Source organism: Camelina sativa, unplaced genomic scaffold (genome assembly GCF_000633955.1).
Source record: "Camelina sativa cultivar DH55 unplaced genomic scaffold, Cs unpScaffold00543, whole genome shotgun sequence".
Taxonomy (NCBI): Eukaryota; Viridiplantae; Streptophyta; class Magnoliopsida; order Brassicales; family Brassicaceae; genus Camelina; species Camelina sativa.
Window position 1 is genome coordinate 63,578 of NW_010921723.1, and position 13,657 is coordinate 77,234.

General features: G+C 33.9%; 2 protein-coding genes across 2 annotated transcripts; both read right to left on the reverse strand.

The window, feature by feature from the left end:
* Nucleotides 1-7,230: 7,230 nt before the first annotated feature.
* Nucleotides 7,231-9,363, reverse strand: LOC104773437 (cyclin-dependent kinase D-2). The gene is made up of 6 exons (XM_010498046.2): nucleotides 9,212-9,363; nucleotides 8,818-9,116; nucleotides 8,608-8,716; nucleotides 7,964-8,089; nucleotides 7,609-7,844; nucleotides 7,231-7,526 (listed from the first exon to the last, which is right to left on the reverse strand). Exons 1-6 carry the CDS (start codon nucleotides 9,311-9,313, stop codon nucleotides 7,352-7,354), a joined length of 1,047 nt encoding a protein of 348 aa, XP_010496348.1. The 5' UTR covers nucleotides 9,314-9,363; the 3' UTR covers nucleotides 7,231-7,351.
* A 294-nt stretch (nucleotides 9,364-9,657) lies between these two features.
* LOC104773438 (probable histone chaperone ASF1A) lies at nucleotides 9,658-11,105 on the reverse strand. Its single transcript, XM_010498047.2, has 3 exons — nucleotides 10,771-11,105; nucleotides 10,305-10,420; nucleotides 9,658-10,215 (listed from the first exon to the last, which is right to left on the reverse strand). The coding sequence occupies exons 1-3, from the start codon at nucleotides 10,877-10,879 to the stop codon at nucleotides 9,841-9,843; spliced, it is 600 nt and encodes a 199-aa protein (XP_010496349.1). The 5' UTR covers nucleotides 10,880-11,105; the 3' UTR covers nucleotides 9,658-9,840.
* Between the last annotated feature and the right edge of the window lie 2,552 nt (nucleotides 11,106-13,657).

The window sequence follows — 13,657 nt, forward strand, 5'->3', positions numbered from 1 at the left end:
CTTGAAAAAACTTTGTCTTATAACTAAGTGTGATATTCTCTTCCTCTATGAAACTCTAAACCAGGATGATGTAATAAATAACTTAAAGTATGATCTAGGATTCTCTAATGCTTTTATTCAACCCCCTCAAGGAAGGAGTGGAGGTTTATGTGTATTTTGGAACGATAATGTTCTCTTATCCTTGCTTTCACAGGATGAGAGACTTATTGATGTAACGGTAAACTATAATAATATCATGTTCTATTTGTCTTGTGTCTATGGACACCCGATTCCAAGTGAAAGAAAAGAGCTATGGGATAGATTTGAACACCTAGCACAATCTCGAGATTTGCCTTGGATTTTAATAGGAGATTTTAACGAGATAACTAATAACCGTGAAAAGATTGGAGGACCAAGACGAGAAGATTGGACTTTCCGTGACTTCCGCCATATGATTTCGATATGTGATTTACAAGACATCCATTCAAAAGGCAATCCTTTTTCATGGGTTGGTGAACGCCATTCTCACACAATCCAGTGCTGTTTGGATAGAGCCATGTTTAATTCTTCTGGAGCAGCAACATTTCCGAATGCAGAGACTCAGTTGTTAGACTTTGCAGGATCAGACCATCGACCAATTCTTCTCGATTTAAATGACAATACCAGACATAATCGCCGCATTTTCCAGTTTGATAAAAGATTGTTGGATGTTCCTAACTTTCATGCTGCTGTCCGAGATGGCTGGTTAACGAACTCTGATGAAGTGGATATTTCAATCAATGAAAGGATCAAAAACTGTAGACGTAAGCTGGCAAATCTTAAGAGAGAACATAATATAAATTCTGAAGAACGCATTGTTAAAATTCAAACACTTTTAAATGCTGAAATGGAGAGCTTGGACCCGAATATGCGAAGAACTATTCCCTCTCTCCAAGACGAGCTAACCAAAGCCTATAATGATGAAGAAAAACATTGGCAGCAAAAGAGTCAAAATATGTGGATGTCTAATGGAGATCAAAACACTAGTTTTTTTCATGCCTGTGCTAAAGCAAGGTTTGCAAAAAATTGGATTACCTCCATATAAAATGATCAAGGCAATGTATATCAGGGAGATAGAGCGATTGGCGACCATGCTCAACAATTTTTTACAAGTATTTTCTCTTCTACGAATCATCATGTCTCCCCTTCAACTTTTGCTGATTTTAGCACTAAGGTAACAGATGAAGCAAATGAACAGCTAACGAAGATGTTCACTAGTGAGGAAATCTATGATGCTGTGTGTTTAATAGGGGATGATCGTGCTCCCGGACCAGATGGTTTAACAGCCAGTTTTATAAATCATGTTGGGACACAGTCGGTCCGAATGTAATACAAGAAGTGCATAGGTTCTTTGAGACAGCGGTAATGAAGCCAAGCATCAATCATACTAATATTTGTATGATACCAAAAATCGACAACCCACAAACACTCTCTGATTACTGGCCAATAGCGTTATGTAATGTCCTATATAAGATAGTTTCTAAATGCCTGGTTCAACGGCTAAAACCCCTTCTCAATGACATTGTCTCCGACTCGCAAGCAGCTTTTATTCCTGGCCGTTTAATTCAAGACAATGTGATGATAGCACATGAAGTTATGCATTCATTAAAAGTCAGGAAACGTGTATCACAAAACTATATGGCTGTTAAAACGGATGTCTCCAAAGCTTATGACCGTGTCGAGTGGAAATTCTTAGAAACAACTCTAAAATTATTTGGTTTCTGCGACAAATGGATAAGTTGGATAATGGGGGTGGTAACTACAGTCAACTATTCGGTATTGATTAATGGAGCTCCATATGGCCACATTAAACCTACAAGAGGTATTAGACAGGGGGATCCTTTATCACCCTATCTTTTTATACTATGTTCAGATATTCTTAGTCACTTAATATCATCAAGTGTAAGAGATGGTGAACTCAGTGGGATTCAGATTGGTAATGGAGCTCCAAGTATAACTCATCTACAATTTGCCGATGATTGTTTGTTTTTTTGTAAAGCAAAGAGAAACACTGCCAAGCTCTAAAAGATGTGTTTGACATCTATGAGTATTATTCAGGCCAAAAAAATAAATACTTCAAAATCTATGATCACCTTCGGCAGTAGAGTTCATGGGCGTTTGCAGACAGCTTTGAAAAATATTTTAAATATCCCTAACCATGGAGGTGGTGGCAAGTATCTAGGCCTTCCTGAACAGTTTGGAAGTAAAAAGAAAGAAATGTTTGAGTACATTGTTGACAGAGTCAAGAAACGAACAAATGGATGGACTGCAAGGAAGTTATCTCCGGCAGGGAAAGCAATAATGCTTAATTCTGTAGCTCTCTCAATGCCTGTTTATGCTATGTCCTGTTTCAAATTGCCTCTAGGAATCACAAGCAAAATTGAATCCCTTTTAATGCAGTATTGGTGGGAAAAAGGTTCAAATCAACGGGGTATTCCATGGATTGCTTGGAAAAAATTAGAAAAACCAAAAAAAGAAGGGGGACTGGGATTTAGAGACCTAGCTAAGTTTAATGATGCCCTCTTAGCCAAGCAGGCGTCTGATACAACATCCAGAGTCTCTCTTTGCCCGGGTTATGAAAAACAGATATTATCGAGATGACACAATTCTTGATGCTAAACAAAGGAAAAATCAATCATATGGCTGGTCTTCTATTTTAATAGGATTAGACCTTCTTAAAAAAGGAAGCCGGTTCATAGTAGGGGATGGTAAAACAATACGCATAGGTTTAGATAATTTTTTAGATGAGCATCCCCCAAGACTAGTGCAAACCGAATTACACCTATGTTCCATACCACTAGAACATGTAATATCTAAGATGGGGAACTCTCGGCAATGGGATGTCAATAAATTTTCCAACATTGTTCCATTACCCGAGCAGGAGGCCATTCAAAGAATTCATTTATCACAAGTAGAAATTCCCGATAAACTTATATGGAACTACACTCGATCAGGTACCTATTCTGTTAAATCAGGTTATTGGTTTGCTTCTCACTTCCCTTTTGACCCGGGAGAGGACCTCAACATACCACATGGCTCCATTGAACTAAAAAATAAGATTTGGAAACTAAAACTTATACCGAAGGTAAAACATTTTATCTGGCGTGTTCTATCGAAGGCTATACCTACCAGGACAAGATTGCGTAGCAGAGGAATGCACATAGATACCATTTGTCCGAGATGTCAACAATCAGAAGAAACTATAAACCATCTTTTATTTACATGTCCTTTTGCTCTTATGACATGGTGTGCTGTCGGTTCATCATCACTCCCCATAACTCAAATCCAATCAGATGTTGAAGAAAACATTGCTAAGTTGTTATCCTTTCATTCACAATCTCCCAACATCTATGAATCGATTTTACCATTTGTTTTGTTTTGGAGAATATGGAAGGCACGTAATAATCTGGTTTTCAATAACTATCGGGAGAGTGTATCTAAAACGGTACTCCAGGCAAAATCTGATACAAAAGAATGGACCAAGAACTTACACCATTTCACAACATCAATGCCGGTTAGAAGGACATCGCCTACCTCATGGTTACCACCGACTTTTCCGTATCTTAAATGCAATTTTGATACAAGTTATGATCATACAACAAGACGAGCAATAGGTGGATGGATTTTCAGAAATTCCCAGGGTGAAGCTATACTGTGGGATGCGACTAGACTTCCTAATACAAGATCACCACTAGAAGCAGAAACAAAAGGATTACTAGCTAGCATTCAACAAGCTTGGATAAGAGGATACCGGTCAATTATTTTTGAAGGAGACTGTGACATTTTAATCAAATTAGTAAATGGTCATCAAATTGATGTCTCCTTAACAAACCTACTCCAAGATATTAAAACTTGGGCTTCTAAAATAGACTGCTCCTTCATTTTTACTAAAAGAGAATGTAATATTGTAGTTCATTCTTTAGCAAAGTTTGGCTGTGCTAATTGTTCTTACTATTCCAACTCTGTATTAAAGCCTCCTTGGCTAATTAACTCTCTTTGTAATGGCTAATCTATATCAATATATTTACTTTGAGGAAAAAAAAATATAATTTGGTCACATGCAAAATAGTCTACTTTTTTTTTTTTTTTGGGTCAAATCAAAATAGTCTACTTTAGGTGATGCTTTCAATACTCTTCTTTGAATTTTTGATTGTTTTTTTTTTCCACGGCGCCCACGTGTGTTTATTAATCTCTAGTTCTCTACCTATATGTTTTATTATTATATTTGATTGGCTCCATATTTTTTTCAGACTTATTTTTATGTTTCTAGTTCCATTGTTATTTTTGACAAAATTAAATCTTATTTTCTATTCTACTGTAAAGTATATTTTACATTTTAAATTATACACAATGAAAGTAATATTTTTTTATGGTTTCTGAATATGATTAGTTGCATATTATTATATTTAAATTATATTTTTAATGGTTTCTGAATATATTTAGTTCCATATTAAATATACTTTATGGTTTCTTATATGCAACTAAATATATTCAGAAATTTTTAAAATACTATAATTTGAATATACTAATGGTGATAATTTATATCTTTTAAATAAATTTATTATGTAAATTTAATATTATTAATGATAAAATGATTTGTGCCATATCTATATATATTTATATATACATTTTTGAAGTACATTTTGTATTCTATCCTTTGTTTTGTAAGATATTGCATAATTAATCCTTTGACAATTTGAATAAGTAAGAAAACATTTGAGGTAATTTTTATAAATAAATCTATATATACATTTTTGAAGTACATTTTGTATTCTATCCTTTGTTTTGTAAGATATTGCATAATTAATCCTTTGACAATTTGAATAAATAAGAAAACATTTGAGGTAAGTTTTATAAATAAATAATACCAAAATCGGAAATAATATATGTTTTCCTAAAATATCTTAACAAAATCAATTTCTGTTTTCCTTTTTAATAAAAGTTTTAAATGTTTTAGTGAAAAAATATTACTATGTTCCTTATGTTGTTAAACGATTTTAATGTTCTAGCAAAGATAAACAAATAATATTACACTCTGCAAATAACCCAAAACTGACTAAACCAAATTTATCTTCTATAGAAACAATAATATTATAAACTTGGAAAACATTAAATCGATGATTCTAATTTAACTATCCATATCTAATATAAATCGATTTTTACCTAACCCCAAAAATACTAATCAAAATATCCGACAATTGTGAAATCTTTGGTGATTAATTCTCATACTTGCTCACCAAGCATATCTATTAGCATTGATCATCTATAAATACAGCCTAAACCACATCTCATAACACCATCAACACCTAAAGCGAACAACACATACCACTCATGGCATGTGATGACTTACTCCTCCACTCATGGCACTGTTACAAAAACAATTATCTAGGCTCTTGAATTGGTATTGACAACGGTTTTTTTGTTTTTATTTTTGTTTTTATGACACCATATCCAGTTTTTATTTTAGTTTGGTTTATTTTGTCATGAACATGCTAATTAACAGGTTTTCTAATGTGTTTTTTTTAGTTTTCAAAATTTATTTTTTAATTATATGGAAACCAAATAACTTCTTAAAATACTTTTAATTTTTGATGTACAGTATCATTATTTCCAAAAGCAAGTTAAAATTAGTTGGTGGCAAGCTAAAAGATGAAGAACATTTTTCATTCGTTGTAATTTTTTTGACGTAGTAGTTATTTTTATTAGTTTATTTATTATTTTCTATATAATCTTTAATTTAATATTTTATTTGTATGTACATATTTTTGGTTTTTGGCTTTGGTCTAATAAATTGTTAATTATTATATAAAAACAATAAAAAAAAATTTTAGCGGGTTTCTCTTTTTTTTTTGGATGAATTCCAGCGTATTAAATCTTACAATTTAATACCAAGATCTTAAAATTATATTAATTAGTAATTAAATATTTTACATCACCTCTCATCTAACAAATAAGATATGGATTTTAAGAAAAAATAATTACTTCTAAATTTTATATTTTACATTCATAAACATAATGCATAAATATTATAAGTTTACAGATTAAAAAAGATATATTTTATTATGATGTAAATAGAAAATTTTAATTTATAAAAGTGTACAATATATATGTAAATATGACATAATGATCTCTCTTAATAAAAAAATATAATAGCTAGCGGAGTGAGAGGGTTAGTATAATATTCATTCGGTGTAAGATAAGTGATTGTTAATCTCCTTTAAAAACTCGAACTATAAATATATAATTATAATACTAAATAATCAAGTTTGTTAAACATGTTAAATCTATAAGATACTAAATTTTAAAGTTATCACACATTTATTATACATGGACGGATAGTATCGCCGCATCACTGCCACAACCACTTAAGCCAAGTGGCATAACTACGGCCTCTCAATCAATTTCGTAGCTCTTATCTGAGAGAGGTCGATCTATATAGAGGGCTAACTACTAAATTGGTTTGATTGATAACACTCATGTTTCTCATGGGATGGTGCAAGTCCACAAGTCTTCCTGGTCACAATATAGTAATACTATAGTAGTAAAATAAAAGAAGAAAAAAAATTAACTAAACCCCTTATACATTTGATAATCTAAAAAATAAGTATGCAAAAAAAAAAAAAAAAACATTCCGATTTAATTCGAAACGGATGAGTATATATGTTATTTGTTCCATTGGATATTAGATTTTAGTATTTATTTCCAACTACTCTCCCAAACAATATGTAGTTGTAGTGGCAACTTTTTGCTTAAATTTTGTAAATAAGTTGGTTATTAAAACCAATGTGGAGTTGGCCAAGTTAGTGAGGGGTTCATGTGTACCATCAAAATATTTGTTAGTAATTAGTGGCCTTATGAAATCTTTTTTTTTTTGCTCTGTATGGATCACATATCTTGGGGAGTACTGTCTGATCATTTCTATAGGAGTGGAGATCGCAGATATTTTGTCAAACCCTACATGAATATTAATGACAATAAGCATATGATCACCACCACCATAGATTAAGATACCTGCTAATGTATACCGCATAAGGAACCGTCTAGAACATTAGGAAAACAGATACATCCTTAGTTTCAGAAAGAATACAAAGCCATGTGTTTTTTTACCGTGGTATATCTCATTGTTCTCGGTTTGAGGTTTGTAGTCAGTGGAACTTGAATCCACAGGTAAAAGATGGCTCATATGTTTCATTTCTTTCTGAAGTATAAGTATGGTTTTGATTGGTAACTAATTCGCATAAAGGCATTAGAAAACATGATTCTAGAACCATTAGATGTTATGTACTTCTCCACAAGTGATAGGGAAAGAACATAGAAATGAAACATTATTTTCTCAAGTGTATCCTTCAGGACCCATCACTCTCCTCATTTTTCCAGGAGGTGACAGTACGGCCGGGCTACTTCCGTGTTGGTTTTGCTCAGAGGCCTTTGGTTCGAGGGCGTCTCCTTTTGAAGCTGGAATCTGAAGCTTCCCTGGCTCAGTTGGTGATGGAGAAGACGAGAAGTACCTGATGAAAAACCAAATGATAATCAGGGCGATGAAACAAGTTTTTTTTCTTTCTCTTGTGAGTTTCTTTTGAAAGGCTTAACCTGTGATCCAAAGCTTGTTGTATGGTGATCCTTTGTCGTGGGTCATAGATGAACATTTTTGCTAGAAGATCCAAAGCATCATCGCTTGCCATAGGGAAAATGGTACGTAATGGTGGAGCAGGTGTATAGGAGAACTCCATGTAGTCTGGGAGATAGATCATATCAGACCATTGGGAAGGTACTGGAGTTCCAAAAGCTTGAAAGATCTTTCCGAGTTGATCAATCTCAGTAGAACCCTGAAGAAAGCAAAGCATTACGTAAAATAAATGTTGACAACTGTGAATATAAAGACAATCCTGAAGTATAGAATCATCTTTTGGGAAACATAAAGTATAAAACAAAGTAAAGAACTTACAGGAAGAAATGGTCTACGAAGTAATAGCTCAGCAAAGATACAGCCTGCAGCCCAAACATCAACCCCAGCTCCATACTGTCGACTCCCAAATAGTAACTCAGGCGCTCTGTACCATGTAGCAAATACCTGGGTCGATAAACATATTCAGCACTAAATCAAACTTTAGGACTCTTCCACAAGCAAATTCTAACCAAAAGAGATACTTTAGATCTGAATCTGAATCAAACTTTAGGAATCTTCCACAAGCATATCTCACCAACAAAAACATCTACACAACCAATCAGTTTTATTATCCTCTAGAGTAAATAATGTCTATAAGTCTGTAAGCCAACAATTTGGTATTCAGTGACTTTGAACAACCAATCGTTTATCTTACCAAAACCAGAAAACATAAGTATGCAAGAATCAGAATTAAAAACATAAGATGTCCTCTCATCAGCAACAAAAATTGGTATCTAGCAACTTGTAACCACAAACCTTTCACAAACCGAAAACCAAGGATGCATTAGAAACAAAAACATATGCTGTCTTCTCAACACCCAGTTTCTACTCTGAGTTTGTTCCCAAGAAACATATCCAACAGAATCATCAAGAACTAGACTAATCTATCTGCCAATTCAAGCCAAAAAAACCCATGAAATTACCTGATGAGTAAACCTCCGATCTGGACTCCCAAACAACCTAGCCAAACCAAAATCAGCCAACTTCAACAAACCATTCTCTCCAATCAGCAAATTATTAGGCTTCATATCCCTAAAAACAAACACAAACAAACCATCACATCATCAAAACCAAACCTTTAACAAAAAAGAAACCAAACATACGAAAAAATAAAAACTCTTCCTTTACTAAACCTATGAAGAACCCATTTCTTATGACAATAAGCTAAGCCCTTCAAAGTCATCAACATATAAGACTTGATATCACCAGGAGATAAGAAGATGTTACGGTCACGAATCACAGCTTCCAAATCCGTTTGCATATACTCAAAAACAAGATGCAAGCTTCCATCGTGAGGGAAAGCATCAATGAGCTCAACGATGTGTGGATGATTCAGCTCTTTTAATAGCTTAACCTCTCTCAAAGCTGTGAAATTTACTCCTTCCTTTTGGTTTCCTAACCTAATCTTCTTCACTGCTACAGTTTTCCCAGTCTATAACACAACAGAACAAATAAAAATCAAAGCTTTAAAGTTTGAATCTATTGATTGAAATTTGAAATCGGGGAGAAGGGTTTAGGGTGTTTTACCTTTGTGTCTGTGGCTTTGTAAACGACACCGTATGTTCCTTCTCCGAGTACTTGACGGCGAAGGTACCGATCTACTGGTTGATTTTCGCCGGATTTTGACATTGGGGTTTAGTGTTTTGAACACTTCGACGACGAAGACGAGGGCTAATGAGTAATGGAAGCACCTTAAAGAATTAGATTCGTTTGGTCTTAATTTTGCCCTTATATTTCAGTATTTTATGAAGTGAACCTCATACTTCTAAAATTATCAGAAACAGCCCTATTGGAGCATGTTAAAGCTTTCAAGTTTCAAGTCTTTGCCTTTTGTTATATAACAGAACTCGATCGGAGCATGTTAGATAGTTCAGTTCATTTAGGGATATAGCGGGAGTGCGTCGAGAACAGGTTATTCGGGTATTGAAGCGTAGTATTCAGTAAACTATGGGATGGTTCAGAAAACTCTATGATCTTTGAAAAAGGTTGGCTTTGCTTCGATTAATGCTTTGCCCCAAAAAAACAAAAAACATTCAAACATGTCAAGAATCTCTTCCCTAGAGCCTCTAGAAACAAAGTACAAACAAAGCAAAATGCAACATCTTTTCGAGACAGAGATTATAGTTCTCATCCAGACTTTTGGGCATAAGGAAGAATCATGATTCTTGAGGTTCTGGAATTGGTGGCTGATCAGACAAAACCTGAGCTTCACCATTGACATCAGGTTGTTGTTGTTCATTAGAAGGCTCAGGAGGAGGAGCGGCAGTGGCAGCAGCAGTCTGTTCATCTTCTGGATGGAAATTAATAGGGAATTTAGTAACTCTAGGCTTGTCGGAGAGTATGTTCCTCTGGACTTTATCAATCAAAACCTTAGTTGGAGGCTCTTCCCTGAGTTGCTCATCCTCGTAGTCATTGTTCACGTAATACCCAACTCTCATGAATTCTTGACCCATGTAAGAACATGTCAACAACAGCACAGTGACACCAATGATGTCTTCTTCACGAATCTTTGATGGATCCGGAGGATCCGCCTGTAAAAAAACACAGTAACAGAGAGAGTTAAAACCAAGACTCTGTTGCTAAGGTCACAACTGTAACAAGGGAGTGTGACAATGTTTACCTGCAAAACGAACCGGTAGTTGCCAACATTAACAGGGCCTACAAGAACACTCTCGAGAAGTTGATCATAAGTCTCATCTTCTGCTGAGCCTACATAGATCAGTTTCCATTCCAAATCTGTACCAAAAGCAACGCTGGGGTCTAAGTACTGAACAAACCTAATGTTATCATAGCTTTACACCATACATTACAAACAATCATACAAAAACACTAATCAAAGGCGAGACCTTTGTGCAAATAGATCAATCCCAACTAATAAGACAACAGGACTTCTACAAGTACACACCCAAAATCTCAAAGTTTCAATCTTTAAATTGACATCACAAATCATAACCAAGCATGAATCTGATATAGCAATAAGGGTACATCACAAACAGTAAGAAGAATACAAAAACCTAATTTTACAAAACCAAGCAAATCATAAAAAAAAATTTCAAATTCTGGGGAGGAAAGGAGAATTTTTTTACCGTCTTTGAGAGAGTTCAAACACTCGTAAGAGATCTCAAACTGAAAAGGGCTAACGAACGGAGCAGGATTATCCAAGACGGCGACGTTGGTGATGTTGATAGCACTCATTATATGTTTATCGAACCCTAAAACTTCATTCAAACTGGGGAGATAGAGAACCCAGATAACAAAATTGAAAAAAAGTTCCGCTTATTGAACAAATTCGAAGCAAGGAAGGAGCTAGGGTTTTGAAATTAACGAGGTTTTTGTTTAATCGGGTGGTGGTGAGTGAGAAAGACAAAGGAAGCGATTCGAATAGAAGAAGAAAAAGATGAAAGGTTTCGATTTTGGGGGAAGGGAAGGGGGCTTTCTTATAACCGGTTGCCGTATGAAAGGTGACCGGCTATCACCGGTTTGTTGATTTGGCGGGAGGAGAGTGCTTAAGTCGCGAAATCGAGGAGGGAAATTTGCTAAAAAGTTGAAATTTTAATTAGTGATGTACAAAACATTATGTTTTTTTTTTTTAAGATGACGGAATTGTTGTGATAATTTTTGTGATTTGTAACCATACTAGTAGTATATTTTACCATGTATATAAATAAAACATTTGATCGTATATATTTGACCATCAATGCTATTGCAAATTCTTTGAATATCCTATTCTTTGAATATCCTATTAAGAATAAGATACATATACTAAGACTAAGATAAATATATTAATCTCATCTGATCAAATCAACCGTTTTCGAAGCTGGAGATTAAAACGGCTCAAAATTGGGAATTAAAACGGAAGTTGGGAATTAAAACAATTTTTTCCAAAATTGGAGATTAAAACAGTTGAAATTTGAAAATTTATGATTTTTTTTTTACATAAATTACTAATTATCAAACAACGTCGTTTAGAGTAAACGAAGATTTCTAACAGGCAGTTAACACCATTTAACAATTTCCATCTGTTTACTTAACATGTCTTAAATGGTCTAGTGAGTTCTATCATTTGTTTATAAAATATTAAAATCAACAAAAAAAACTAAGAGAAATTCCCTAAAATAGCACTAAAACATATTTTATAATAAAATAGCACACATCCCATGAATTTTCAAAATAGCATTATTTAACGGGAGAATTACTAGTTTGACCCAAATTGAGCAGTTAATTGCTAGATTAGCTCCTAAAATTTGAGGGTCAGTTGGGTTAGTTTCATACCAAAAATACCCTTTTTTGCTTTGTTAGGAAAAAACAAAAGTCAATATTACCCTTTGTAAAAAATTCCTGCAATTTTGTTTTTTTTTTTTTTTTTTATAAAAGTCTGCCATACATATAATGGCAGACTAATTTGTAAGTGGCAGATTTATTGTTGATGGCAGTTTTTTTTTGGCAGACTTATTTTAGATGGCAGATTAATTTGCAGAATTTGACGGCAGATTTGTTTTATATGGCAGATTTATTTGAAGTGTGTAACGACAGATTTTTCATGGACAGCAGATTTTCTTAACACGACAGACTTATATATAAAGTTATGACAGATTTTCATTGTTTTAGTCAAATTTCTAGGAATTTTGTGGCAGATTTTTTATGATTGTTGCAACAGTTTTATTTTTTCACTTAAAAAATCTGTCACATTACGACAGATTTATATACGTAAAAATAATTGCTAGTTTGACATCTAGTGATGACAGATTTTTTTTTAGTTATGACTGACTTTTGGATTGAAGGGAAAATCTGTTGTTTGATAACAGATTTTCGAAAGTCTTTTAAAAATTGCTATATTGACCCACATGCACAATATATGTTGTGGCAGATTTTCTTATGTTATGACAGTTTTTTTTTTCTTACTAAAAAATCTGCTGCTTAATAACAGATTTATTATATATGAATACAATGATAACAGTTTTGTTTTTTGTTGATATAGTGACAGCAGATTTGTTATCTGTAATGACAAATCTATTATTTTGCATTTGATAACAGATTTTTTATAACAGATTTTTTACAGAGTAATGACAGATTTATTAGTGCCTTTGGTGACAGATTTTTTTTTAAGTTAAGCGACAGACTTTTGTAGCAGTTGCCATATATGGCGAGAATCTAGGGTTTACCCTTTTTTGGTCTTTTGTATCGTGCCTCCCCTCCCCTATATCGACTGAAATTTTTTTCTTTTTTTGGTTCATCTTATTTTTCCATAAATTCCTTCTTCCTCCTTTCCAATGTGGATTTAATCATGCTTTCTTCCTTTTGGGGTTCATAATCGACTTGTCTATTATTTTCCTTTTAAGGTGGTTTTTTTTTTTCATTTCCTCCTTCACGTTTTAGAGTAATTCACATTCAACCAAGAGAATATGAAGCAGGTGATTCTCGTTTGTGGTAATTGGATCTTTGACAACAATAAATGGTTGTTTGTTGTTGATAATGAAAGGGGTTCACGAATTCTACAATGTAACGATCAAAGCAGATTTGATGATTGCATTGGAATGGTTTATGAGGATTACAGGCTGGATAACAAGGTATTTGATGTTGTCTTGAGTTACAAGATCTCGAAGAGGTTATTGCAGGATTTACCCGGTGATACACCACCAGTTATTATTGATAATTCTCGTCAGTTGCACACTTTTCTGGGACAATTGGAAAGGGATACAGGTCGACTTTGTGTTGAAGTGAAGAAGAAAATACAGACTGATTTGAATCACAAAGGTAAGAAACGAGGAAGAGATGAAAATGATCAGGTTGGAGAAGAGTATCTTGATATGGCCAGCGACACAAATGAAGAAGAGATGGATGAAGATGATAGTAGATTTGATTATTGTGATGATTCTGACGGAACAAATTCTGATGATGAGAATTTTACCCTGTATGGAATTCCACGAGAAGAAGAGGATCATAAATTGCCAATGAAGAAAAGGAGTTCATCTT

What these genes read in the sequence shown, in the direction of transcription:
- LOC104773438 (XM_010498047.2), bottom strand. Translation starts at nt 10,879, where the DNA reads ATGAGTGCTATCAACATCACCAACGTCGCCGTCTTGGATAATCCTGCT. An exon ending in TTTGAACTCTCTCAAAGACG is followed by an intron (nt 10,421 to 10,770) that starts GTAAAAAAATTC and finishes CTTTTGGTACAG; the next exon opens with ATTTGGAATGGAAACTGATC. An exon ending in ACTACCGGTTCGTTTTGCAG is followed by an intron (nt 10,216 to 10,304) that starts GTAAACATTGTC and finishes GTTTTTTTACAG; the next exon opens with GCGGATCCTCCGGATCCATC.
- LOC104773437 (XM_010498046.2), bottom strand. Translation starts at nt 9,313, where the DNA reads ATGTCAAAATCCGGCGAAAATCAACCAGTAGATCGGTACCTTCGCCGT. An exon ending in ACAAAGCCACAGACACAAAG is followed by an intron (nt 9,117 to 9,211) that starts GTAAAACACCCT and finishes GTTGTGTTATAG; the next exon opens with ACTGGGAAAACTGTAGCAGT. An exon ending in AAGAAATGGGTTCTTCATAG is followed by an intron (nt 8,717 to 8,817) that starts GTTTAGTAAAGG and finishes GTTTGTTTTTAG; the next exon opens with GGATATGAAGCCTAATAATT.